This window comes from Camellia sinensis, chromosome 10 (genome assembly GCF_055761805.1).
Source record: "Camellia sinensis isolate YWXY chromosome 10, ASM5576180v1, whole genome shotgun sequence".
NCBI classification, from domain to species: Eukaryota; Viridiplantae; Streptophyta; class Magnoliopsida; order Ericales; family Theaceae; genus Camellia; species Camellia sinensis.
The window spans coordinates 75,955,357-75,982,062 of record NC_138970.1 but is presented as its reverse complement, the minus strand read 5'-3'; the positions used below and the strand labels follow the sequence as shown (position 1 = coordinate 75,982,062).

Here is a 26,706-nt window from a genome sequence, read left to right as displayed (position 1 = left end):
GACTATATGTATATAAGCTTCTTAAACAGTTGTTTATGTTGTGTTTGATTGAGGGATTTAGAAAGAAATTTAGAAAAGAAAAGAAAAAATGTGTGTAAAACTAAGTGAAATATAAGTATATTCTATTTACATTTTACATTTCTTTTCAAGTTTGAATTCTACCCCACGGGTGTATCAAATCCAAACTTTATAACCTAAGGATTGTTGGCAACTTGGCAAAGGCCTGGGGATTAAGCCCATAGGTCTTAGGTTTTAAAACTTCCTTGGGTCAATCGCTTAGGCGTAACATAATTGGTTAGGAAGTTAGTGTCAAGCAGCTTCATTATACTTGGTGTGGGTTCAATGCTCTCTCGCTGTGCGAGTCCTGACTTAAGCAAAGTTTATCTTGAGAGGTCAGTGCAAGTTCCAGATTATAGTCTCCTAGCTCATAACGGACAACAAGACACTTGGTGATCTCTGTAAAGGGTGCTGCCTTAGACCTGCGAGCAAGTGAGAGGATTTTCCTGTAAATCAAAAAAAAAAAAAATCCAAACTTTCTTTTGGAAGGAAAACACTACAAAAGGGTTCTCTCTCTCTCTCTTCTGCTGTTTAATTCCCTTTTAACTCCTTTTTTCTATAGTGAATCCCAAAGAAAATGATTATAAATTATGAATTTATGATACAGAGGAGGAAAACAGGGGACACTGGGCAGGAGAAGTCAGAGAGAAACAGGTCATATTGTCTTCTCCACTCTTCACAGAAGCCATTTACAGTCTCTCATTACAACTTATCATTTACCACCGAATAACAGTCCATAGCTGTTCAATTATGCAACCATACTATCCCATAACTGCATTGCACAAATACAAACCAAATACTACATTCTCTTAGTGCAAATCCAAACCAAACCAACTCCACCATAATACTCTTCTTCACCTAAAAAATGCTGCACATAAGCTGCATTTTCTTGATCTCTCTTCTGAGCTCATTCTCTCCACTTGGGTTAGCAATGCTCAACCTAAATTTGCCTGGTCAGCACCCAAATCCTGAGGCTGTTGTCCAAGAACTCCAAAGGTAAGAAAAAAAACAACTGGGTCTTGAGGTTTTACCTGTTTTAGTTCTGTTTCTCAGTTCTCAGGTGCTCTGTTTCTTGATTCTAAATTGTAGAATACTCTCTATTCCTTTGTTGCATTTCAGTACTTGTTTGGTTTAGTTTTTGAAAAATGTGGTTCTATTTTTTTTTTTTGTTAAAATTTTAATTTTATAGTGTTATATATATATATATATATATATGTTATAGTTTATTTATTTATTTATTTTTAACTTTTAAATGTACCTAAGCTAGATTCATATACAAAATATTTTTCAACAAATTTAAAAAAAAAAAAATTCAGAAACTCTTTATTGATTTTTTTTTATAATAATTTTTCACATATATATTTTTACTTTTAGGTGCATCTACAAAGTTTTTTTTTTTTAAAAAAAAAAATCATATTTATGTCAATTTTTTAAAATCTTTTAAATGCACCTAAATTAGATACATATGTGATTTTTTAAAAAATATATATATTAAAGAGAAAAATATATAGAAACTCTTTAGTGAACTTTTTTTTAGATTTTTTGCATTTTTTTTCTTTTTAAGTTTAGCTAAAATGTAAAAAATAAATTACAAAATTATGAAAAAAAATCATATTTTTGTCATTTTTCTAAGTTGTAAAATGTAAAGTATTTGTGAAGAAATCTAAAAAGAGTTCAATAAAAAATTTATTAAAAACAAAAAAAAAGGATGGAAACTCATTTTTTTTTAGATTTTTTCACAAATATTTTTATTTTTTATTTTTTTGGTGCGTTTAAAGAATAAAAGAACCAAAAAAATAAAATATAAAAAAGCTACTTAATTTAAAAAAATATGAAACATAAAAGACTCAAACAATTTTCGAGTTATAAACCAAAGAATCTCTATAGTTAGAAAAATGCTTTGAATTTAAATGATACGCATTTAATTTTGTATATTGTCAATTATACTTAAAATAAATTTGATCTGCATATTTCAAAATTTGAGTACTTTCTAACAATTGTTTTCTTTTGGGATATGTCAAAGTGTTATTCTCCTAATGTCCAATTTCTTTATTTTTGGATATGTCCAATTGTTGTTATTTTAACGTTTAAATTCCAATGTAGTTTTTTTGCATGTTCTAAATTTTCTGATTTTAGTGACAGTTCATTTTTTATTTTTCAAGTTTTTATGGACAAAAATACTAGAGCCAAAAAGCATTTCGGAAAAACTTCAGAGAGAACACTCGCAAACATGTTTTTTTTTTTTTTTTTTTTTTTTTTTTTTTTTTTTTTTTTTTATGTGGTTTCTCTACATTTCTAGGGACAAAATCCTATGTTATTCTCGTAGTTTTTTTTTTAAAAAAAAAAATTATAAATACACTTGATATTTGTTTAAAATACGAATTATCTCCTATAATTTTAGAAATTATATCTTGCTCCCTAAAATTTATGATTTCATAATAAATGATCCCATTTATTGATAAATTATTAAGTTAATTAATTATTTTTAATGATTTCAGAAATTTATTTCAATTAATATTTCAGGTAATTTTATTATTGTTCGGAAAGCAGTTAGAAATTTTATTTTTTGAATTAATTATGTTAAATAAACAATTGTAATTTTCTAAACAATAAAAAAACAATCTGTTTTTAAGAAAATTTTAAAAGGTTTATTTGTAATTTATCCTTTTTAGATGAATGTTATTCTCGAAGACTGAAACAGCCTAGTTGCAACTACAGTTTGACTCTTTCATATTTAGGGTTGGTTTGAGATGTTCTAAAAATATATATTTTTTGACTTATTGATTTATATGGATTGGGTTTGGGTTGGGTTTAATGTGATGTATTAGAGAGGTGATGTGATTTAAATAAGATGATGTGACTTAAATAGGATAGTGACTTTTTGACTTTTTGTATTATTTAGTTTATGCCAAATCAATCCTTGGTTAGTTTGTTCTTTTTTTATACTCTTGGTGTTAGTTGAAAAAACAAGTAAATAAATAAAAATAAAAATTTCCCTAAACACATAAGAATAACCTCTAAATCAAATCTTGAGAGAGCCAAAATTTCAAATATCACTTATGCTATATAGTACGATCACTTAACTATATAACGATAATTCAGTAAATTCAAATATAAATGAAAATTAAAATCTACATTTCAAATATTAGTATAATTCACTTAGACTTATTCATCTTACCATTCAAATTCATGTTCCAAACACTACCAACAATCGTTTACATCTAAAAATGTTGTCATAAAATCTTATGCACTTGTAAAACCTTGAATCGAGACTTGGATCAAACACCGAAAATCCTAACGACCCGGGTAACCTCACTTTTTTATTCTTAGCGTTGTGGTGTCAAAATTTCTAGTCTAGCATCCAATCCAAGGCAATGATGCGTGTCTTTTCTCTTTTTGCCTTTTTCTTTTCTTGGATCCTCTGCCCATTATTTTGTTTCAATTAGATACATGCACGGGAGCTGCCCTATCCTACTTTATATAATTTTAATGGTTAGTTACGATTCTGTATTTTAATTTTTATATTATTTTATTCTCTCTAATTTTAATTGGTTTAATTTTAACTTTAAATTTATAATTTTATCTCAATTTTGTTCGATTGGTTATAACCTTTAGTTATTTTTTTTTATTAAAAATATGCACATAAGTACCTTCTTTTATTTTAATTAATTATTATTATTATTTTTGCAAGAGAAAAAGTAGCAATAGGCAACAAACAGAAAACATAAACAGAAGGAAAGCAAAACACAAAGCACTAGGCTCAAACACTCGATGCCCCAACAATATCTGCAATCTGCTCCAAATCAAACTTTGTGAATATCTCTCATGCCTTTCTCTAAAATGATAGTTAGCCCTCTATATATACTCCACAATTCAGCTTCAGCATTTGTTGCTTCCTTCAAATTCCCATGATAGTCTAGCAACCATGTGCCTCATTCATCTCTGAAAAGCCCTTCATATCCTGTGGGTCCTGAATTTTCTACACAAGGAATGCACCAATTAGTGGATTTAATAATTCTATCACCAGTGAAGCGATTTACTAAGTGTCATGTGTCATATTTTTACGAGTAAAATAATAAATTTACTTAACTTAGTAAATTAACCCAACCAATTTAGTGATAATTTTTTTTAAAAAACACTAATGATATTATCAATTGGATTAAATTAGCTCAAAATTTAAAATTAATAATCAAAATTGAGTCAATTGAAAGCGAATGGACCAAAATGACAGAAAAGGTAAAATATATAGACCATAGGTGTAATTTGCCCTAATTTTAAAAAAGTTCACATTGTATATAATAAGGTATAATTATAATATTTCTTACCACAAATTCATAATATTTATATTTACTTCACATTATTCATAACATAACCATTATATTTGTAATATAACTATAATAATTCCTAAATTTCGCTTTAGATATACGTTATAAATTTTCTCATTAGCTTCATTTTTTGATGTTCAACCCGAATAACTACAATTAATTCTTACAATTTTACCATTTCTTTTTTTTTTTTTGAAAATATTCTAACCATAACAAAAATTACTAAAATATGTAATTATTATTATTATTATGTCTATGTCATCTTTTCAATAACATTCGTTAACCAATTATCTCACATTTTTCACAAAAATGTTACTGTGGTTAAATAACGTTCACATCACAGTACATTTTCACTAATTTTTTTTTTATATTAAATTATTTTTTTGGCGCCATGTACCATTTTTCAGAAGAGTGAATGATTCACTATCAAGAAGACAAATGCGATCAACCACCACCACCACATCCACATGCCCAACGGGCAACCCAATCGATGACTGCTGGCGGTGTGATCCAAACTGGCAGCTGAACCGCCAGCGCCTCGCCGATTGCGCCATTGGCTTCGGCCAATACGCCCTCGGCGGCAAAGGCGGCCGAATTTACATTGTCACGGATTCCACCGACCATGACGCCGTCAATCCCCTCCCCGGCACCCTCCGGTATGCTGTCATACAAGAGGAACCCCTTTGGATCGTCTTCTCCACCAACATGATCATCCACCTCTCCGAAGAACTCATCTTCAACTCCTACAAAACCCTCGATGGCCGTGGTGCCGACGTCCACGTCACTGGCGGTGGCTGCATCACCCTCCAGTACATCACCAATGTCATCATTCACAACATCCATGTCCACCATTGTTATCAGTCAGGTAATGTCAAACTAGTATTATAAATAAAATTAACAAATAATATAAAATAAACAAAAAAAATAAATTAGAGGTGAGAACAATAGCTTGTGTTCTAAAATTACTTATAATCCAATTCATGATTTGGACTGGACCAGCAAGACTTCATCAAATAAATGAATGATAACTCGAACCGTTCATTTTGTAAAATTTTTCAATGCACACACAAAAGTTTGTCAATTTAATAATTATGACTTATTTAAATTATCTCATTTATGATAAAAAAAAAGAAAAGTGATGTCTATTTTTAAAAAGAAAATACTATGAATTTCAAATAAATTATTAAATTTTTTATCAAACCTCTCACGTGGATACGAGACATACACAAATCACACACCCATGTGCAAGATTTGATAAAAAATTTAATAATTTATTTGAGATTTCTATCATAACTCTTTCTAAAAACATATTTGTCATTATTTAATTGACTTAATTGGTTTTAGATGATATATCTAAAAAGTTCAACAAAATAAATAGTTTATATTATTGAAATCCTACCAGACAACACCTTCCCATCTAAACAGATCATGATCTAGTGGAAAATCAACTCCTAAACATGATGGGTAAATTAAACTTTACCTCTTTTATGTTGGATGAGTTTTTCACTTTTTTCCTTATAAATTTATTTTTCACTTTAGCTTTTTATAGTTTTAATTTTTTTCAATTTATTCTAAAAATTAATTTATATTCAAAATTATATTGAAAATGACACATTGACAATCACATAATATAAAATATTTTTATTATATAAACTCACACATACAAACTTAAATTCTATTATAATAATATATTTTTTTATGAAATATGATAATTGATATGGTATTTTTTGCCTAATTTTGAACAAAATTTCATTAAATAAGCAAATTGAAAAAACTTAAAACTTGAAAGAGCAAAAGAAAAAAAAAAATTAAGGATTCAAGTAAAAAGTGTAATTTATCCAAACAAAATAGTGATTTATTTATGGAACGGCTGAAGAATTAAATAACACATTTTATTCTTATTAAAACAGGCAACACCAACGTGCGGTCGAGCCCAACGCACTACGGTTATAGAACCGAATCAGACGGCGACGGAATATCCATATTCGGAGCAAGAGACATCTGGGTAGATCACTGCTCGCTCTCAAACTGCAAGGACGGTCTGATCGACGCAGTGATGGGATCGACAGGGATAACGATATCGAACAATTATTTCTCGCATCATAACGAGGTGATGTTGTTGGGACACAGCGACGATTACTTGCCGGATTCGGGAATGCAGGTGACGATAGCGTTCAATCATTTTGGAGAGAAGTTGGTGCAGAGGATGCCGAGGTGTAGGAGAGGATTTATACATGTTGTGAATAATGATTTTACTCAATGGGAGATGTATGCCATTGGTGGGAGTGGAAGTCCTACTATTAATAGCCAAGGGAATCGTTACATTGCTCCTTTTAATTCTAATGCTAAAGAGGTACGTAATACTAAGCACATGTTGTAAAATTGTTTAGTTTTCCTAACATTTTTCATTACTATAAAGAGAAATTATAATTGAGGATACAAGTCATGACATATAATACATATTACACATGAATGTGAGGTAACGAGTGAGCTGCCTATTAACTTATTTTTAGTCATGTCATATTTTTATTTTTTTATATATTTTTTCGTAATGAGTTAAAAAGTTAAAAAATAAGTCATACCTAACCTCACTCTAAGGGATTGTAGTTTATGTGGTTAGCCTTTTGGTTACTAAGTCTATCTTAAGCGAAGATATTAAGTCTCAAGTCTTTATAAAGATAAGGCATAAGGTTATTTTTTATTAATATAACAACTAATCACTATTTTTTGCTAATAAAAAAAAAAATCATTATGAGAAACATACATAGTGACACAAAAAATATGATAAAGGTAGTAACATATAACAATTTTTTTTAAAGAAAGAAAATGTCACCAGTTAGTTAATTTTATGTGATTTTTTTCATAGTGCTTTATTTCAAATTTAAAATTATATTTGTAAATGGTTTCCTTTTATATTAGGTTTGGGTTGATATATTGCTACTTACCCTCCAAATAAAAAATAAAAATGGGTTGTTTAAGGTGGGCATTGTTGCATGGGATGGTCAATTGGAATGGTCTATTGGGAGGGTGAAGGGTGCTATAATGAATGTAACAACTCATCTAACATGGCTTTTTTGGTGGTTGGCGTATATGTTTGTGTGTGGTTAATTAGGTAACAAAGAGAGTGGGGACAGAGCAAGAAGAATGGAGAGATTGGAATTGGAGGAGTGAGGGGGACATTATGGTAAATGGAGCATTCTTTGTGGCATCTGGTGCTGGTGTTGAGATCAAGTATGAGAAGGCTTACAGCGTGGAGCCGAAATCTGCTTCCTTCATTGACCAGCTCACCTTGAATGCCGGTGTCCTTGGTTCCAGGTCCATTCTCTCTCTCTCTCTCTCTCTCTCTTTTTCATTTTCTTTTTCTTTTTCCTTTAACGAAGCCAATATTATGTTGGGCTGGCCCAAATTGAGCCAGTGGGCCTAAAGGTTACCCTTGGGTTCTTCAAAGTTTAAACCAGTCTCTCTGTTATCTAAAAATAAAGCATAATAATAATAATAATAATAATAATAATAATAATAGGAATTTTTATTGATAAATCTCATTTAGAAGTGTTTTAACCCAAGAAGTCTATGAAGGAATTTTTTAACCCATTTAGTCCCATGTATGTATAGTTTTATTCCATAAAGTCATTTTTCTTGATTTACACTATTTTCTTAGACACTTATGCCCTTATATTTAATTTTGATACCCTTATAAATATTTTTTGAACGATTAGCAATTTTATGATGTAAACATGCATATTTTTAAATTCACATTGGTACGAATGTAAAATTGGCCCGTGGGCGGCCCGAAACCCGCCTGCGAGCCGGGACGGGCCCAAGCTGTTGACAATGTGAATATTCACATTGACATGTTAACATTCACATTAATAGGAGTGTAAAATTGGTCCGCGTCCCGTGGCGGCGTGAAACCCGCCCGCGGCCCATGGGCGACCCGATGCGGGCCCAGTCCGGCCCGTTGACAATATGAATATTCACATTGATATGTTAACATTCACATTGATAAGAGTATAAAATTGGCTCGCGGCCCATGGGCTGCCAAAAGCTTGCTTGTTGCCCGGGGCAAGCCTGACCCAGCCCGTTGACAATGTGAATATTCACACTAACATATTAACATTCACATTGATAGGAGTGTAAAATTAGCCTGCACCTCGTGGCTGCCCGAAACCCGCCCACGGCCCATGGGCGGCTTGTTGACAATGTGAATATTTACATTGACATGTTAACATTCACATTGATAAGAGTATAAAATTGGCCAGCGGCCCAGGGCGGGCCCGACCCGGCCCGTTGACAATGTGAATATTCACATTGACATGTTAACATTCACATTGATAAGAGTGTAAAATTGGCCTGCAGCCCGTGGGCGGCCCGAAGCCCAATCGCAGCCCGAGGCGTGCTTGGCCCGACCTATGACAATGTGAATATTTACATTAACATGTTAACATTAACATTAATAGGAGTGTAAAATTTGCCCGAAGCTTGCTCGCGACCCGAGGTAGGCCCGATCGACCCGTTGACAATGTGAATATTCACATTGACATGTTAAAATGCACATTGATAGGAATGTAGAATTGGCCCGCAGCCTGTGGGCTGCTCGAAGCCCGCCCACAGCCCGAGGCAGGTTCGTTTCAGTCCGGGCCCGAGCATGTCCGACACCCTAGGTTAGGGCCTAGGTCATCACTTTGAAGCCCGGCCCGGCCTATCGGCCCGCTGAAGGCCCATTCAAGGCTAGGTCCGAGGCCTAGCCCACCCGAGACGCAATGTATTTTTTTGTGGAAAATAATAAAATTTTGGTAGAAAAAATTAAAAAGAATTAAAAAAAAAATGGCCAGGCCTGCCCAAGCCCGACCTAAGCTCGAGGCTAAGCCCAGGCCCACCGGCCCGACCCGAGGCTCAATCCATCGGCCTGTCCAAAGCCCGAATACCCTTGTGCTAGGGCTGGGCTTGGGCCTAATTTTTTTGCCCGTGGGCCGGCCCGACCCGACCCGGCCTAGGAAAGGCTCGTTTGAGCCCAGGCTCGAGCCTAGTCCGAGACCCTAAGCTAGGGCTTGGGCCATCACTTTGAAGCTCGGCCCCGCCCATCGGCCCAGTTAAGGCCCATTCAAGGCTCGGCCCGAGGCCCGGCCCGCTCCGAGGCCTAGTGTCTTTTTTTCTGGAAAATAATAAAATTTTGGTAGAAAAAATTAAAAAGAATTAAAAAAAAATGGCCAGGCCTGCCTCGGGCCGCCCACGGGCCGTGGGCGGGTTTCGGGCAGCCACGAGGTACGGGCTAATTTTACACTCCTATCAATGTAAATGTTAACATGTCAATGTGAATATTCACATTGTCAACGGGCCGGGTCGGGCCCGCCCTGGGCCGCTGGCTAATTTTATACTCTTATCAATGTGAATGTTAACATGCCAATGTGAATATTCATATTGTCAACAGGCCGGGCCGGGGCCCGCCCATGGGCCGTGGGCGGGTTTCAGGCAGCCATGGGTGCGGGCTAATTTTACACTTCTATCAATGTGAATGTTAACATGTCAATGTGAATATTCACATTGTCAATGGGCCGGGCCGGGCCCGCCCCGGGCCGTAGGCGGGCTTTTGACCGCCCACAGGCTGCGAACCAATTTTATACTCTTATCAATGTAAATGTTAACAGGTCAATGTGAATATTCACATTGTCAACGGGCCGAACCGGGCCCGTCCCGGGCTGTCCATAGGCCGCGGGCGGGTTTCGCGTTGCCACGGGACGCGAGCCAATTTTACACTCCTATTAATGTGAATGTTAACATGTCAATGTGAATATTCACATTGTCAATGAGCCGGGCCCGCCTCGGCCCGACTCAAATTTTTCCAGGCACCCATGAGGATCGACATGGGACGGGCCCCTACATATTGACAATATGAACATTCACATTGACGGTGTGAACATTCACATTAGAGGTATTTTGGTAATTATGTCACCCATAGGACTTATTAAAATGTGAGAAAATAATGTGAACTAAATGGAACATAAGTATATGAAAATGGTATTTTGGTCTTCTTCTCTCAAATAAGACCTAATAGAATAGTCAAAAAGAATATGGGTTAGATGGAATAAAACTTTTAGAAAGTGGATTTATCAAAAAAGCTCCCATAATAATAATAAGGAAAAGAAGGGGAAATTATAAAAGAAATCCAAGATTTGAGTTTTGTAACAAAATAAATTCTGAGATTTTATATTTACCAGTTTAAACCTTAATAGTTTCATTTTTTTTTTTCAAATCTAAGCCATTCATCTAATTTAAATTGTAGAAAAAAAATAATATTTTAGTAATTAAATTCAATTAAGTGTAAAAAAAAGTCTAAAATACCCATTTTCATTGAGTTCAATAATTAAAATATATTTTTTCAAACAATTTTTACTAAAAAAAAATAAACATATGATTTAGATTGAAAAATAAAAAATAAAAAAACTATAGTTTATTAAATTAAGAAAATAAAAAATTAATTTTATTATAAGTCTCAAACATTAAAATGAAAAAAAAATAATTTTTCCTAACAGGAAATTGATGCATATAAAAATTTAAAAGTCAAAAAATTATTAAAAAAGTAAAAAAAATTCATACTGTTTACCTTATTTGGGCAGAAAGTCTGTGGGATCACAAAAAAAAAAAAAAAAAAGAAAAAAACAAAGAAAGAAAAAAGTGTAGCTCAGTGCTGCATTGCATTTCCTCCATATGCACTGATGTGGCACAATGTAAGCCACAAGTTTTAAAAAAAAAAAAAAAATTTTTTGAAATGTACGGAAAGCTAGCTCAGTGCTGTTGCATGTGTCACAAAGGACAATCCGATAATTTTGATATTTATTATAATATTTTATTTTTGTAAAAAATTAAAAAATATATTTTAAACATATATATTTTTTTTTATTTTTTTAATTAAAAAAATTAAAAAATATATTTATATAAATCGTCCCAAACAATTACATAGTATTAGGACATCAATTGACAGACAAGGATCTAGCCGCCGAACCCACTCCTCCTAAGATCCTATGCCTACCCTGAATGGGCATAATTGTTTTATTTTCCTTTTGTCCAGTGAGCTCCATGCGAAGAGGATCGATTAAGGCCTCCTCAAAACTTCTGCTCCTACCACCGCACACGTGGGATTAGGAATTGAGAGAGAAGAAAAAGAAAAGAAAAGAAAAGAAAAATAGACCAATTAAAAGTAATAAAAATCAAATAAAAGGAGAAAAGGGGATTTTAAATATTTTTATCATATGATCATTATTTCAAACCTTTGGTGACTAACCCCAAAAAAGTGTCATTTCACTCTTTTTAAGTAATTGATGAAAGCATCAAAGGCATGATTTGACGTCTACACCTATGAAAGCCACTAAGGGCATCCAGAGTGGGTGTGTTAAAATTATGGATTAAAATGTGTTAGACCATCTCTAACGGTTCATCAAATCTGATATTAAATTTAAAATTTGATAAAAAAGTCACTTTTTTGAGCTCTAACGGTTTCACCAAATCGATATCAAATCCAGAATTCAGCAAATCTTTTACCAAAATGAGAACAGGCGAAGCATTTTACCAAATCACTGTTCCTAACCGTTGGGAGAGACCAACCGGTCAACCAGCCGGTTGCCCGGCAGGTTGACCAATCGGTCGACCACCTAAAGGTTCAAACGGTTCGAAGAAAAGGTTCAAACAGTAAAAAAAAAAAAAAATTTTTTTGCCTAACCGGTCGACCACTAAAAGATTCAAAAAATTTAAAAAAAAAAAAAATCAAAAATTTTTTTTTTTTTTTCGCTTAACCGGTCGACCAATCGGTTGTCCCTGGCACAAATTTGATGAAAGTGCACCGTTGGAGCGAGTGATATCAAATTTGGTAAAATAGGTCATTTTTTACTCAAATTTGGTGAAAAATCTGATTCACCGTTGGAGATGCTCTTATACGGTAAAAAGTGTTAAAAATAGGATTAAAAAATATGTGTTAAAAATTTGTTAATTTAGTGAGTGAATAGTGAATGAATGGTAATACAATAAATGTGTTAAGGGGTGTGTTAAATATATATGTGTATATAATAAATAAATAATTTAGTTTAATCAAAAATTTTAAGCCCAAAATTAAATTTTAAGTCTAAAAAAAAATCCTAAGAAGTAAAAAATAAAATAAAATAAAATAAAAATTTGCCGTTGACCGGTCAACCGACCGGACATTCGGCCTCTCAACCGGTAAGACAAAAAAAGTTCCCTTTGCTAGTTAAAACGCTCGCTGCAGATATCAGACATATTAACAAAAACCACTAACACACCTATTAGCAGCACCATTGTGAGAGCAAAAACAAAAAATGATTTGCTAAAAAATAACAACTGACACTAACACATGCTCTAACAGCTCCACTGTAGATGCTCTAAAGTTAGAACAGGTAAAGGGAGAATACCATGTTAATAGAAAAAAAAAAAAAAAAAATTATAAATTAATGAAGTGTAAACGAGAACTATGTCAATTTTGCACAATTATCATTTGCAGTAGACACATGCTTCACTTACACTATCAATTCAGAATTATTTTTTCTTTTTCTCAATCAAAAAAAAAAAAAAAAAAAAGGCAAAAGAAGAAGAATTATATTAGTCATAAATATTTATTTATTTATTTTCATATTTTCTCTTTTTTTTTTTGTCTAAAAAAAACAAATTAAAATATCCTGATTTGTTAAGCAAAATTGATAAATAAATAAATAGAAAACAACCACCACAAACAACAAACTTTAAAACTATTGCTTGTAATCCAACCGATACATATATGTTACTTATTACATGAAATCTAAATTTGTGAACTACTTTCCTATATGTATAATGTGACAATAATCTAATTATTAGAGAACTGGTCTATGAGCAGGAATAACAAACTAAGCAAGTGGACTGCTGGAAACAATAGTGATGATGGCGGTGATGGAACAGTTTTAGAGTCGGGTGGAGATGAAGAAAACTCTAATGACATCTCTGGGAGCGACATGTTATTCCCGACTTACTCTAATCCCATTCTCTTCTCTGTTCTAATTGCCTTGTCATCCTTCCTATGTTCATATGTTTCCACAACATCTGCCATATTGTAGTATGAAATTGAAAGATGGTAACATTCTTCATTTTTCAATCTACTTAACTCTGTAACATCAAAGCCATTTTTCTGTTATTTTTAATTTTTTTAAAATTTTGTCCAAATTAACATAACTTCTATGGCACTTAACCCTTCTTTCTTATTCACAAAATGAAAAATATGCATTATTGTTAGCTTATTTGACTGTAATAGATTTTTTTAAAGCAATGGGATTAGGTTGTGTAGATATTGCTACTCTCAATACCCAAATTAGCAGAAGTCTCGTGCATTAGATCACTTGTTTTAGATTTATTTACTTATTTATTTTTAGTTAAGAAGTGATGACACAAAGTTATACATAAGTTTGTGCATCCATATAATACTAGTCAAAGGACGTTTGTTTGGAGTTATAGGGAGGGGATTGGGTTTGATAGTGAGGAGGGGATTAAGATTGAGGTGTTTGTTTTGAGAGATAGGGAGGAGATTAGTAATCCCTTGGGACTAGTAAGGGGGAGTAAGGGGGATTGGTAAGGAGAAGGTAGAGATGATATTAGAAAAATAGTGAGGGGATTAGAAATTTTTTTATTTTTTATATATTGGGATTTTTTTTTTAAATATTAATGTTTAATTTTTATATTTTTTATTTGTTTTATTATTTTATATAAAAATAATTTAATAATTCCTCACTATTAATCCCCTCACTATCAATCCCCTCCATTCTATCTCCCAAAACAAACGGTTTTGGGTGTCTGCATTTTTAAGTGGGCCCCATTTGTTTTCAGAGATAGAATTGAGGGGATTGATAATGAGGGGATTAATAGTGAGGGGATTGATAGTGAGGGGATTAATAGTGAGGAATTGTTAAATTATTTTTATATAAAATAATAAAACAAATAAAAAAATATAAAAATTAAACATTAATATTTTTTTAAAAAATTCCCAATATATAAAAATAAATTTTTTTTTAATCCCCTCACTATTTTTCTAATACCATCTCTACCTCCTCACTATGAATCCCCTCCCCAAGGGTATTAGTAGTACCTTCCCCATCTCTCAAAACAAATAAGGTATTACTAGTCCCAATACCCTTTCTATAACCCCAAACAAACGGGACCCTAGTATTAACCATCAATTTGCCACTAAAATAGCTAAACTTGTGTTTTTTTAGTGCTGAAAAACACTGATCCATGTCTGAGAAATTTTAAAATTTTGCACATTGATGATCCAAACTCCATTGTCAAGCCTCTTGAAAGATCTTGACATGATTGGAACCTATCAATTTAATTCTTAAAGACACTGCAAAGTAAAGTGATTTGGGTTTTCCAAAAGAACTTATCTTTACTTTTCTTTTTTGGATTGAAAACTTTATGTACAATAAATACAGAGAACTGAAATTATTTGTCTTAAAAAAGGTCATGGAATGCTGAAAAGCAACATGGAGTAGAGAAATCAGTAAATCAATTTGGCCCCTATTATATTAGGGCATGATATTGTATTATATTGAAATGATAAATAATTGTAAGAAAAATATGGTTTAGATAGAGTCATGTCTCCACCAGAAAAGGAAACTCTCTTCCTCTTTTTTTATTTTGTTTTTCGCATTTTTATTATGTATATTTTTAAACTTAATAGCCGTTCAACTATAAGATGAGGGTGGGGCGGCCGTTGACACAACAATAAGGTTGCTTTATTGTAATTTAAGTGTCACAGATTCAAATCATGAGAAGTGTCCCTCCATACATAAAGGTTGCATACGTACATATGACCCTTGCCAAACATCACATTAGTGGCATTGGAACCATGGTAATTGAAAAAGAAAAAGAAAAAAAACAAAGCCCAGTACCAATTGCATTATTATATTTTAATTTTTTTTTTTATATTCTAGTTGATCAATACTTCACGTTTTTTAATAAAGGTTAAAAGGAGGTATTTATATTGCAAACCCCATCTACTCTTTTCATTTATTTCCAATGTGACATTAGTCTCGTTTGGGAAGTGATTGTTTTAATAGGCTATTTGATTTTTGAATTATTTTAGTAGGCTATTTTAGTTTTGTGTTTGGGAAGATGAGATGAATTTTTAGTTGAGTTGTTGTATTGGAAAGTGTGTTGAAATGATGTTTAAATTTAAAATGACAAATTTGTCCCTAAAAATATGTTTTTTTTAAATTGATATCAAGGGGTAAAATCGTAATTTATTTATTGATGGAACAAGTGCTGTAGCTGACAGTGTAGGCTGTGCCTACACTGCTGGCTATGCAGCCTATATATATATATATTTTTTTGAAAAAGCTTTCAACAGTGTTGTTTTTGGGCTTTTTTCTCAAAATAGGCTATAATAGCCTCATTTATGGCTTCCCAAACAGCGCCATTCTATAAGCTTTTAAAGCCTCCGTTTGGGAAGTGGGTTGGCTTTTTGGCTTTTTTGGCTATTTTAGCCTGGGCTTAAAAGCTTGGTTTGGGAAGGGCTTTTTGACTTTTTGGCTTTTTTGAGTTTTTTTGTGAGAGAAGAATGTAATGATTATGGGTTGGATGTGATGTTTTGTTTGTTATGGCTAAAATAGCCTATTTTGTTTTTTGTGGCTAAAATAGCCAAAAAAGCCTCCAACCCACCTTCCCAAACGGTGCCAGAAAATCATAAGCCTCATGCTCCTTCTCTGTACTAATCAAAAATTGACAGAAACTTAAACCATGTGTTCGATTTTGGTTCCTCAACCAACACAATTGAAAGGTTCGGTAGTAAATTCTCTCTGAACCCTTAAACAGTCAAGTATAAGCTACAATTTTAAAAACTAATGTATGAGACATGAGGGTAGAAGATGATGCAGTTCCCATGTAGTTGTCATTTTTAAGTGTTTTCAACAAATTGTTTGTGACTCAAGGGACCTCTATGGTTGCTTTTGTCTACCAAAATCATCATCTGACCATTTGATAATGGAGAAGGATTGTAGACGAGGCCATCTTATTATTATTATTTTTTTTTAAAAGATGTATAATATCAATTCCCAGTTCATTCCATGTGGCCATTTGGTTTCCCATATGATAAAAACTAGTTGCTAAGTGGAAAACATTATCTTTGGCTTTTTGATTACACTTGACCAAACCCCATTACATATGAAGATTACAATGGTGGTGGAAATTGTTGTGTGGCTGTGTTTTGTTGAGTTGTTAAACTACAGAAAAAAAAAAAAAAACCAAGAAATTACAAGTTAGCACGATGGGACACTCATATGAGGATACCAAGAAATGAGTATATTTAGTACGTTCATAATAGTTTTATGTGGTTTAATTTTATATATATGCAAGGTTTTAAAAAGCGGCCACAACAGTTTTGGCGGTTACCGTCACCCGTTACGGCCGCTTTTGCAATGTGATTGAGATTCACAGGTGCGTCAGCCGTAGCGGTCGTAACGGTGCCGTAACAGCCGTAACGGCCTGTTACTCACCGTTACGTAACGGTTCCAAACTGTTTCTTTCGAAAAAACACACAAAAAAAAAAAAAGTTGAAAGTGGGGGAAGAGGGATAGAGAGAAGAGGGAAGATAAAGAGAGAAAATAAAGGAACAAGAGATAGAGAAAGAGAAGAGGGAAGATGAAGAACATTTTATTGATTTGTTGAAATTGTAAGACCTATACTATTCTATTCAGCTGCTATCTCTAAACTATTTTGTTTGTGTGTGTTTATCTATATATTGTTTGATAATAATAATAATAATAATAATAATAATAATAATAAGTGTGATCATTATCTATTTGGCTTGGTTAAAATATGTATAAATATATATATATATATATTTAGGCTCTTATTTATTGTTTTACTTTTGTCATTGTTTATCTTATATATAATAGTTAGTGATTAATTTTTTGTATAATATAAAGGTAATAATTATTAAAATAAAATGTAAAAAACTCAGTTTATAGTGATTTAAAAATATGAAATATATTGGATCATATTTAAAAATTTACAAAAATTGATCAATATTTATTTTTAACCAAATAAATATGATCATGGAAAAAAAATATGCGTATTGGTAAGTGTTTTTTCAAATTGTGCGAAAAATAAAAAAATTCACGGTTCCGGTTACCGCAACCGTTACACTACGGCCTTTACACCCCGCAACCGCAACCGCGTTACCGCCACCGTTATGGCAACGGCAACCGCAACCGCTTTTCAGAACCATGTATATATGTAGAATAATATCATTTGAGCTCATATTTTATGGGCATATCTTAGTAAAAAGCCTACCAATATCTTCCCTCAATTTTCCTCATGTTCTATTTTATACCTCTTATCTGCACATATTAAAAAACATATAAAATAAAATAAAAAAAAGATAGAAGAAACAGAGAGAAAAAGATTAGCCAATCGGATATCATTAACATAGGTTTCTGATAGATAGATGGTTTTTTTGTCTATTTACAGTCAAAATTTTCTGTTTTATTCACTCCTCAAACTCGAAGTGAAGCAAATTTAATTAGTCTGTGTCCCAGAGGAAATCAGAAGAGTCCCATAAACCATTATCACTGTGATCTTTAGAGTTCCACACTGAGTAACAACAGAAACCTGAGTCCAAACTCTGACACTCCCCATGATGACGGTTCACTTCACTTTGCTCATCTGACCAACTTGACATCCAATCCGATATGCGGACTTCATATGGAGAACTTGCAATTCCATAGTTTGATAATTCAAACACATCAGAGTGATCATCAGTGGTTCTCAAAATGTTCTCCTTAACAGATGTGCAGTCTCCATTATCAAATTTTGGAACCAACACATCTTGTTTCGCGTTGTTTGTGATGCTCTGATCGTAGTTTCCTATGATATGAAGCATTTGTTAATAAAGCAAGAAATTAGTAAGCAAAAAGTCTACGTGCACAAAAAAATTTCAGACATGTTTCCATGAAAAATTTTTGTGCAAGTAGCTTAGTTGATAAGTAGAAGCAATAAAAACAGACAAATTAAATGGAGGGAAAATTCGGTGTACCTTGCTCTCGGACTTGTGCATTCTTTCTCAAATGACTTCTCCAGTAGTTCTTTATCTCATTATCAGTTCTTCCAGGCAACCTTCGAGCAATTTTTGACCATCTATGAAGTAAACAACAAACATATTTTAAACAAAACTTGGGACAACTTGTATAAGACACTACTGTTTGGCATAGAAGTATTGGCATAATTTAAGTAGCATAGTAAATTTGGTTCTGTTATGTGAGTCTTGAGGCATTTAAAGGACGTAGAAAAAAGGGCCTTACTTGTTACCCCATTGCTTGTGAAGTTGAAGAATGATCCTCTCTTCTTCTGCACTCAGTCGACCGTGCTTAAGATTGGGACGTAGATAGTTCATCCATCGCATTCTACAACTCTTGCCGCTCCTCCTTAAGCCTACAAGTAAACAATCTCCCTGTAAAAGCTACCACTTACATGTAATCATGTTTGGCTGTATTTTTTTGTTTCCTGTCTTCTGTTTTATTTTTCAAAAAACACATAAAACTTCTTTGGTGAATTGTTTAAAAAAATGGTTTTTGAAAAATTTTGTGGAAGCAACCCACTTTTTCTGAATAACAAAAAAACTTGTTTTTGAATTTTTGGAAACTTCTTCCATACAAAAATGAGAACGATGAGTTTTTTTGAATTTTTCATCACTTTAATTTTCGAAATCATGAAAAAAAATATATAAAAGACAATGCATTAGTTTTCTCTTCTTATTATGTAATTTAAACTGAATTGAACCTGAGACTGTCGCTACTGAATCCCATCGTCTTTCCCCCATAACTGCAACAATGGCAGTCAACCGCTCGTCTTCCTCCTCATACCACGGCCCTTTGCGCAATTTTTCATCTTCCATGGCTACTGAATAACCTACTATTGTTGCAAGAAACTCAAGAGGACTAGCCTTCTTATACAAGAAACTACATGGGGCAAGTGAAGATAACACAAAAATATTAGATGGCAACAATAGGTGGAAAACACTACTTTGTGGGAACTCCATTGGCTTGAATGTATGAGGTCTCTCTGTTAGGTCATCAAAGCATTTTTATATTTGTCCATTTCCATGAGAATGGGTTGGATTTCTAGTTCTATGTCCACTTTTGCATCATCATTTTCTGGTCTTATTTGCAATATTTTTGTTTGTTCTTCACTTGTGTTACATATGCAAGTCTATTTTATATTAATATTGTAGTTTGCAGATAGCTTTTGGTCATGGTCCATTTTAAACATCAAATGTTATCATCAAGAGCATATTATGATTAAGAAACGAAAAAGGAAAAGAGAAGATATGGATAGTGCTTTGGATCACATATCCACAATGTGAATCTCCTTCTAAATCTTCTGTTTGCCTTTTCTTACAGTTGAAAAGAATAGCTTGTATTCTAAATCGCAAAATCAAGATACATAATAAGAACGGTCGCGATATAATGGTATCAGCAATATCAAGCAATACATATCATAGAAATGATCATGGGTTTTTTTAATCATCAACAAATGCCCTAAAACTCAATTATTCAAATGCTTCAACACTTCGAACTTGGTTGTTGCATTGTAATCAGATATTAAAATACATGTTTTATTTACAAGAAAGAAAAAAAAAATTATAGCATTGACACAAGATTGGTTGGAAAAAATTACAAAAATACATATGCCCCAATCTATGTGCAAAATTGGTTGAAAATTACAAAACTTGAACCAATACAAGTACGTTTAGGCACCAAACTCCCAGTTTTTCCCCCCTTCTTGCCGAGGCCAAGCCCCCAGTGTATTTTTTCCCTCAGCGACAGATCATCAAAACAATTGTCCAAGATTGCTGGATCCAATTGATTGATAATCACAATGAAATTTTGGTGAATATGACTCAAAAGCTCCAAATTCCAGTATGACAGGTAGCAATGGTATTTCAAACCATGTATGAACTTCATGAATTAGAAGACAACATAAAATACCAACCCTTAGCGTATGCTGGTAAGATATTAGCAGCATAATTTTGAATTCCTCTCTCCCCAATTTTAATTCCATTGTTGCTTTGCTTGTCGCCTTCTTGTTTGAGGTACAAACATCTGCTTTTTTCTCTAGCCAAATTAGAATTTTCAGGAATTCAAAGACCTTTTACACGATTCAATTGACTGAAAACAGTGAAACAACATAACTAAAGAATGTAGAGCCACTGATAGTTTGAAGAAACAGAACCAATTTATTCAAACACACATTTCTCTAGTTACCGATAATTTGGACTTCAACGAGAGTACATAACAAAACCGGCAGGCAAAAAAAAAAAAAAAAAACATGAAAAAGAGGATTATCAGTAATCACTCTGCTTTGCTATAATTCTGATCATTCCAGTAGTAATACACATAACTCGCAAATCCTATATGACAGCTGCTTGGCAACTTAGTTGAAAGAAACAACCCAAAGTGCTAACGATCTATAAATGAATTGTTCATAAGGTTGACAGCTGAATCCATGAACTGCACACACAACAAATCAGTGACATTGATTAGGACAGGATGTGAAGACAAAATGCAGATTCCCATTTGGGAAACCTAAAATTTAGTTTCAATATATATAACAAAGAAGGATCAGAAAGAGAACTTCAACCAAGTGAACTATAACTACGAACACAGATCCTTTTTTCCAGTTAGCATGGTATGAGAGTGTCACTAAACATTTGTAGGGATATTTTGGTTTTATCACAACAGCAAAAGAAATATAATAAAACTTGTACTGAAGTCTCAAACAACTTTCAAATGTGTTCCTTGAGACTTCTCCGGTCAAATCAGCTAACAACACTTCAGTTGGCAGAGCATCAAAGTGGGCAGATGGGGGTCAATCTACCTTGCTTTATTTTCTAGGGTTTGGATTCTCTCAAGTTGGCCATCCAACTTGAGAGAGTAGTTGGGCTTAGTAGACCTATTTTGAGGCTGACCTTGGTAATTCGAACCGTTCATTTTTTAAGACTCATTGAGTAGAATATTCATTCTAGAAAACAAGATAATTAGACATCGGTAGCTCAATGTTTGAATCGCATTTGTCTTTCAAAAATGGATAAAAAATATAATTTCAAGAATAGCTATCCATTTTTTGTAATATAAATGTGATTCAAATATATAACTATTGATGTCCGATTATCTTGATTTATTGTATGAATATTTTACTCGATGAATCCTAAAAAGTGAATGATTCGAATTATCGATGTTGGCCCCAAAATGGGCCCACCAAGCCCAAGCTGTTCTCAAATCCAAACCCTACTTTTCTACTTAGAGTAATAAGCTATTGATCAGACTATGTGAAAAGATGATCTTATCGGAACATAGTACAAGAAATATTACACGATTCTGTATTATTACAAAGCAGTATACTTGAGGCATTTACAGATTTCTTTTGGGTGTTCAAAAACTTATTCTTCTTTCTCTCTCTTTTTATTTATTTATTATTATTATTATTATTATTATTATTATTATTTGATATTGTGATTTAGACGAGCACATAAGATAAAGATAAACAAAATGTTGGTTACAGTTTTATTTTATTTTTTTTAAATATTGGGGTCATAAATATATGTCTCCAAATCTCTAAAGTATTTAAAATATTGTATACACATATTAAGAAAGAAAATGCCATAAAATATTCTGATTTGGTTTAGCATTGTTGTTATCTTCTCTACCAAACGCTGTTTTATATTAGGTACTTTTGCAATTATACAGTTTATTATCATTAAGCTTCAACCTTTCTACTTTAAAATAAGTGGTTAGACACGACCATCTATCTTTCTGATTTCATTCTGCCCCCGCTCAGAAAATCATCCTGGCCCCAACCCGTTTCACTTTAACTATCATATTGATAGCCAAACAAGAAGTAAAGTCTCAGATGTTGACAAACACAAGCTAATATCATTCAAAGAGGGAAAAAAAAAAAGAGTTAATATTAGATAGTGTCATGTACTATAGGGCTAAAAAACTCGAAAAACAAAAGGGGAAACTCAAAGAATGTGCAAAATGACAAAAGAAGTCAGCAACATGCAAATAGTTAGTGGTGAAAAGTTCATCCCAAAGTGGTTCACTTTTAAAAGTAGCACATTGCAAGATTCACAAAGGAAAGAGGCTAAAATTTGAGTGTTAATTTAAAGACCAAAAGATATTGGAAACGGTTCGAGTTGATTAGGAAACCCCAGGTTAGAGTTTTGGGACTAAAGGGGCCACCGTTTGGAGACTGTGAACAGTAACCTAGTAATAGTATTTAACAGCCTTGTAAAAAAGAAGAAAAAGAATTCACCGGTAAATGCATTCCTTACGAATTGGCCCCTTAGGAATGGTTGTAAAAGCATTACATAAAGCTATGAAAGCTGCATACAAATCATCAGCATACAACTCCGTGGACAAAACAATTAGATTGCTAGAATTTTTTTGATACTAAACTACAACTTGTAACGATTTTTGACTAATTAGAATATTTAGAACAAATCAAAACTATATATAACCGCTAAAAACATTACTTGACCTATAACACAACCTGTAGACCCATTCTAGAGTCCATGGGTAACAAAACAAAAAATTACCAAAGTACCCTTCCTAACACCTAATAAGGATAAATAAATATGTTCATAACTTCAAACAAACATCAAATTTAAGACTTACTTAACCCTAAACCTAATTAGATGATGCTCTGAACATATCATATATGAAATTCAAGATTTACACATTTTCTTCCTGCCATGCTTTCCATCATAGAGATAAATTCCTCACTTGGGCTTGTATGCTCATTAAATTATTTTATGTATGAAGTTTATGCGTATAAGTTATATCTTTCATTTCAAACTCCAAAAAAAATATATATATATAAAAAAAAAAAATTTAAATTAAAAATTAAAAATAAATAAAATTGGAATGATGTAGGTACAATTGTAAATAATGTGAAAGACTACTTAAAAGAAGAATTTTACCTTCCCGATGGACTTAAGCTCCCGTCCAACTGGTTCCATAAACTTTAAGTCAACATTGATGGGCCATACCTTTACATACACAGTAGGAATGAAACTGTGAGGATCATAACAGAAATATATACAAGAGCAGAGTGAGGAATCTGCTTCAAATATATTGACAAGTAGAAAGCATAGCGCCAGATATGTAAAGAACAATAAATTGAAAAGGATAAAATAGCTGAATACAATATGAGCTTGCCAAGTTCCACAACCAAAAAACATTATGTTGTCACACCATTAAGGTTTTAAAAAGCGGCCGCAACCGTTACGTAACCCGTTATGGTAGTTTTTGCAGTGTGATTGATATTCACATGTGTGTCGGCCATAGCGGCTGCTATAGCAGTCTTAACGGTGCCGTAACAGCCGTAACGGCCTGTTACGCACCATTACGTAACAGTTCCGAACTGCTTCTTTGAAAAAAAAAAAAAAAAAAAAAAAAAAAAAAAAAAAAAAAAAAACTGAAAATGGGGGAAGAGGGATAGAGAGAAGAGGGAAGATAAAGAGAGAAAATTGAGGAGCAAGAGATAGAGAGAGAGAAGAGAGAAGATGAAAAACATGTTATTAATTTGTTAAAACTATAAGACTTTTATGCTATTTCATTCAACTGCTATCATTCAATCATTTTGTTTGTGTATCTATCTATATATTGTTTGAAAATAATAATAATAAAAATAATAATAATAAGTGTGTTCATTATCTATTTGGCTTGATTAAAATATGTGTATATATATATTTAGGCTTTTATTTATTCTCTTACTTTTGTCATTATTTATCTTATATATAATAGTTAGTAATTGAATTTTTTGTATAATATAAAGTCATTAATTATTAAAATAAAATGTAAAAAACTCAATTTATAGTGATTTAAAAATATGAATTATATTGAATCATACTTAAAAATTTACAAAAATTGATCAATATTTATTTTAAATCCAATAAATATGATCATGAAAATATATATATATATATATATATGCGTATCAGTCAATTTTTTTCAAAATTGTGCAAAAAATAAAAAAATTCACGATTCTGGTTACCGCAACCGATACGCTACGGCCTTTACACCCCGCAACCGCAACCGCGCCACCGCCACCATTGCGGCTATGGTGACCGCAACCACTTTTCAGAACCTTGCACACCATGCTAAAAAAAACAAAGCCACTTCAACGTACTCCTCTTTTCTAATTCTTCAACCCACTAGTGGATCTCACACCATGTGTTTACAAAATATCACACTAAATAAAACTACAACCGGGTGGATTTAAGATGAGGCCCCTAGGGCCCCACCCTAGCCCTTCCCCGACCCAAGAGAGCTCATCACAAATCTACTTAGTTTCTTTATAGTTATGATGTGAGAAGTCATATTTCAGGATTATGTGCAACTTACATATGGAATGACCCCCTTAGCATAGAATAAACATATATTTTAGTGTACGATAAACATAAAAGATAACCCAACATTAAACTCTTTGTATGGAAGGCCTTCTTGCCACATCAAATATTACTATGGACACTTGTTATCTCCATAACATCCTTTGACACATCATAGGGGATCACCACACGGTAGAATCATGTGTCCTTTGACACATCAGTCTGTTCCTTGATTGTGAGTGTATCACAATAAACATAACCACATGTTAGAATCATGTTTCCTTTGACACATCATAGTTCATCCCTTGGATGTGAGAGCATCACAAGAAACATGACAACCACATGTTAGAATTATGTTCCCTTTAACACAGCATATCCGTTCCTTGGTTGTGACTGCATCACAAGAAAAACAAGAAAGGGCAGTGGCTAGGATGTTCACTGAACCAGCAACAGACTACGCAAGATTCTAAGATTATGTAGCTTGGTAGCTAAAGACGAGGGTCAATCAAGGCACTTCACTCTCTAATGAATCTTGCGTCTTAGCCAATACTAGAAAGAGATCTCAACATTGAACTCTTTTGTATGGAAGCCTTCTTCCCACACTAAATATTATTTGGGTTCTATAAATATGAAACTAAAAAATAATAATATTCACATGATGACAAGTCAACAGCTAATCAAAACAATTTGTCTAACAATGCCTTCAAACACGTGACGTTTGTGACATGGTTTTAAACTTCACAACTACATGAACTTAAATTCCATAATTAGCTGATGTCATTTTAACTAGAAAATAGTATCAATCTGTTCTATATATTCAGAAGCCAAGAAGAAGACCCAAAAACTTGTTCTTCAGGTAACCAATATCAAACAACTAACAATGAAAAATAAATAAATAAATAAATAAAGTGGAATATTTGTCTTCCATTAGGTGTGGAATCAGAAAAGCACCTTGAGACCAAGTAATTTAACGGGTGTAATTTGTCCTGGCACAATACAATCTGGCCCTGCTGCTTCCACTATAGCTTCGTTTCCCAACCCACTTCCAATTGGATTTGGGTGCTGCAATTTTCCATCCAAAACCCCCACAATATCAAAAAATTATCAAAACCCATTATAAAATTTATACAAATCCACACAAAAACACACACATAACAAGAGACAAATAAAACAATTATCATCCAAGACCCAGAAAACAAAACAATAAAAAAGCTTATTGAGAGAGAGAGAGAGAGACCTTCATGATGGAAAGGGCGTAATTGGAATGAGGGGTTTGGGTTAGACGAAGAACAGGGGAGTGGTGGATTTTGGGGATGGGTTTTCCACCAGAGGGAGAAGCCCTCCAAGGCACATCTTTTTGCAGAACAGCTGCTGCTGCTGCTGCTGATCCTCCTCCTCTCTTGGACATGCGCTCAAAGCTCTAGGGTTTATCCCCACACCAAGACAAAAAATAAAGAAAAATGGTTTGTTGTTTGTGTACTAGATAAGAGTATATTTATATATAGCTATGAGAGATTTAAGACTTAAGCGAAGATGATGAAGATGGGATTGAATGAATGGAATGGATGGATCAAATAGAGGCAGAGGAAGGTGACAAGCAATTGGTTAACCAGAGCTGGGCTGCTCCTTTGGGGATTTTTTATTTGTTATTTGTGTTCTGAGTTTAATTTCATGTTTGTGTGGTTGGATTGGCCGATCGAGTAAGATTTTTTTTTTTCTTTTTCCCCCCTAACATGATAGCTTCCATTTTATTTTTGTTTAAAATGCAGGGAAATTTTACCAAAACGCTTTATAATTTAGGATTTGTGTCATTTTAATTCTTAATTTTTTAATTGTAATAAATTTTATTTTTAATTTTAAATTTTATTTCAAATAAAAATGATAAAAAATGTTTCATTTGCAAATGAAGTA

General features: G+C 33.0%; 3 protein-coding genes across 3 annotated transcripts; 1 reads left to right on the top strand and 2 right to left on the bottom strand.

The window, feature by feature from the left end:
• Positions 1 to 572: 572 nt before the first annotated feature.
• LOC114309728 (putative pectate lyase 12) lies at positions 573 to 13,580 on the top strand. Its single transcript, XM_082891669.1, has 5 exons — positions 573 to 1,053; positions 4,790 to 5,247; positions 6,293 to 6,735; positions 7,495 to 7,697; positions 13,258 to 13,580. Exons 1-5 carry the CDS (start codon positions 923 to 925, stop codon positions 13,472 to 13,474), a joined length of 1,452 nt encoding a protein of 483 aa, XP_082747795.1. The 5' UTR covers positions 573 to 922; the 3' UTR covers positions 13,475 to 13,580.
• A 4,217-nt stretch (positions 13,581 to 17,797) lies between these two features.
• On the bottom strand, positions 17,798 to 19,596 carry LOC114316787 (transcription factor MYB27). Its single transcript, XM_028263469.2, has 4 exons — positions 19,185 to 19,596; positions 18,707 to 18,836; positions 18,442 to 18,542; positions 17,798 to 18,272 (listed from the first exon to the last, which is right to left on the bottom strand). Exons 1-4 carry the CDS (start codon positions 19,441 to 19,443, stop codon positions 17,929 to 17,931), a joined length of 834 nt encoding a protein of 277 aa, XP_028119270.1. The 5' UTR covers positions 19,444 to 19,596; the 3' UTR covers positions 17,798 to 17,928.
• Positions 19,597 to 20,620: 1,024 nt separating this feature from the next.
• Positions 20,621 to 26,580, bottom strand: LOC114316788 (uncharacterized). Its single transcript, XM_028263470.2, has 4 exons — positions 26,033 to 26,580; positions 25,747 to 25,857; positions 23,386 to 23,454; positions 20,621 to 20,914 (listed from the first exon to the last, which is right to left on the bottom strand). The coding sequence occupies exons 1-4, from the start codon at positions 26,201 to 26,203 to the stop codon at positions 20,864 to 20,866; spliced, it is 402 nt and encodes a 133-aa protein (XP_028119271.2). The 5' UTR covers positions 26,204 to 26,580; the 3' UTR covers positions 20,621 to 20,863.
• Between the last annotated feature and the right edge of the window lie 126 nt (positions 26,581 to 26,706).

Excerpts from the sequence above, each read along its gene's own strand:
- LOC114309728 (XM_082891669.1), top strand. The coding sequence starts at position 923 with ATGCTGCACATAAGCTGCATTTTCTTGATCTCTCTTCTGAGCTCATTC. Across the intron at positions 5,248-6,292 it reads CCACCATTGTTATCAGTCAG|GCAACACCAACGTGCGGTCG; the intron begins GTAATGTCAAAC and ends TTATTAAAACAG. Across the intron at positions 7,698-13,257 it reads GCCGGTGTCCTTGGTTCCAG|GAATAACAAACTAAGCAAGT; the intron begins GTCCATTCTCTC and ends GTCTATGAGCAG.
- LOC114316787 (XM_028263469.2), bottom strand. The coding sequence starts at position 19,443 with ATGGAGTTCCCACAAAGTAGTGTTTTCCACCTATTGTTGCCATCTAAT. Across the intron at positions 18,543-18,706 it reads CACAAGCAATGGGGTAACAA|ATGGTCAAAAATTGCTCGAA; the intron begins GTAAGGCCCTTT and ends TTTACTTCATAG. Across the intron at positions 18,273-18,441 it reads TGCACAAGTCCGAGAGCAAG|GAAACTACGATCAGAGCATC; the intron begins GTACACCGAATT and ends TTCATATCATAG.
- LOC114316788 (XM_028263470.2), bottom strand. The coding sequence starts at position 26,203 with ATGTCCAAGAGAGGAGGAGGATCAGCAGCAGCAGCAGCAGCTGTTCTG. Across the intron at positions 25,858-26,032 it reads ACGCCCTTTCCATCATGAAG|CACCCAAATCCAATTGGAAG; the intron begins GTCTCTCTCTCT and ends GGAAAATTGCAG. Across the intron at positions 20,915-23,385 it reads AGCTTAAGTCCATCGGGAAG|TTCATGGATTCAGCTGTCAA; the intron begins GTAAAATTCTTC and ends TTGTGTGTGCAG.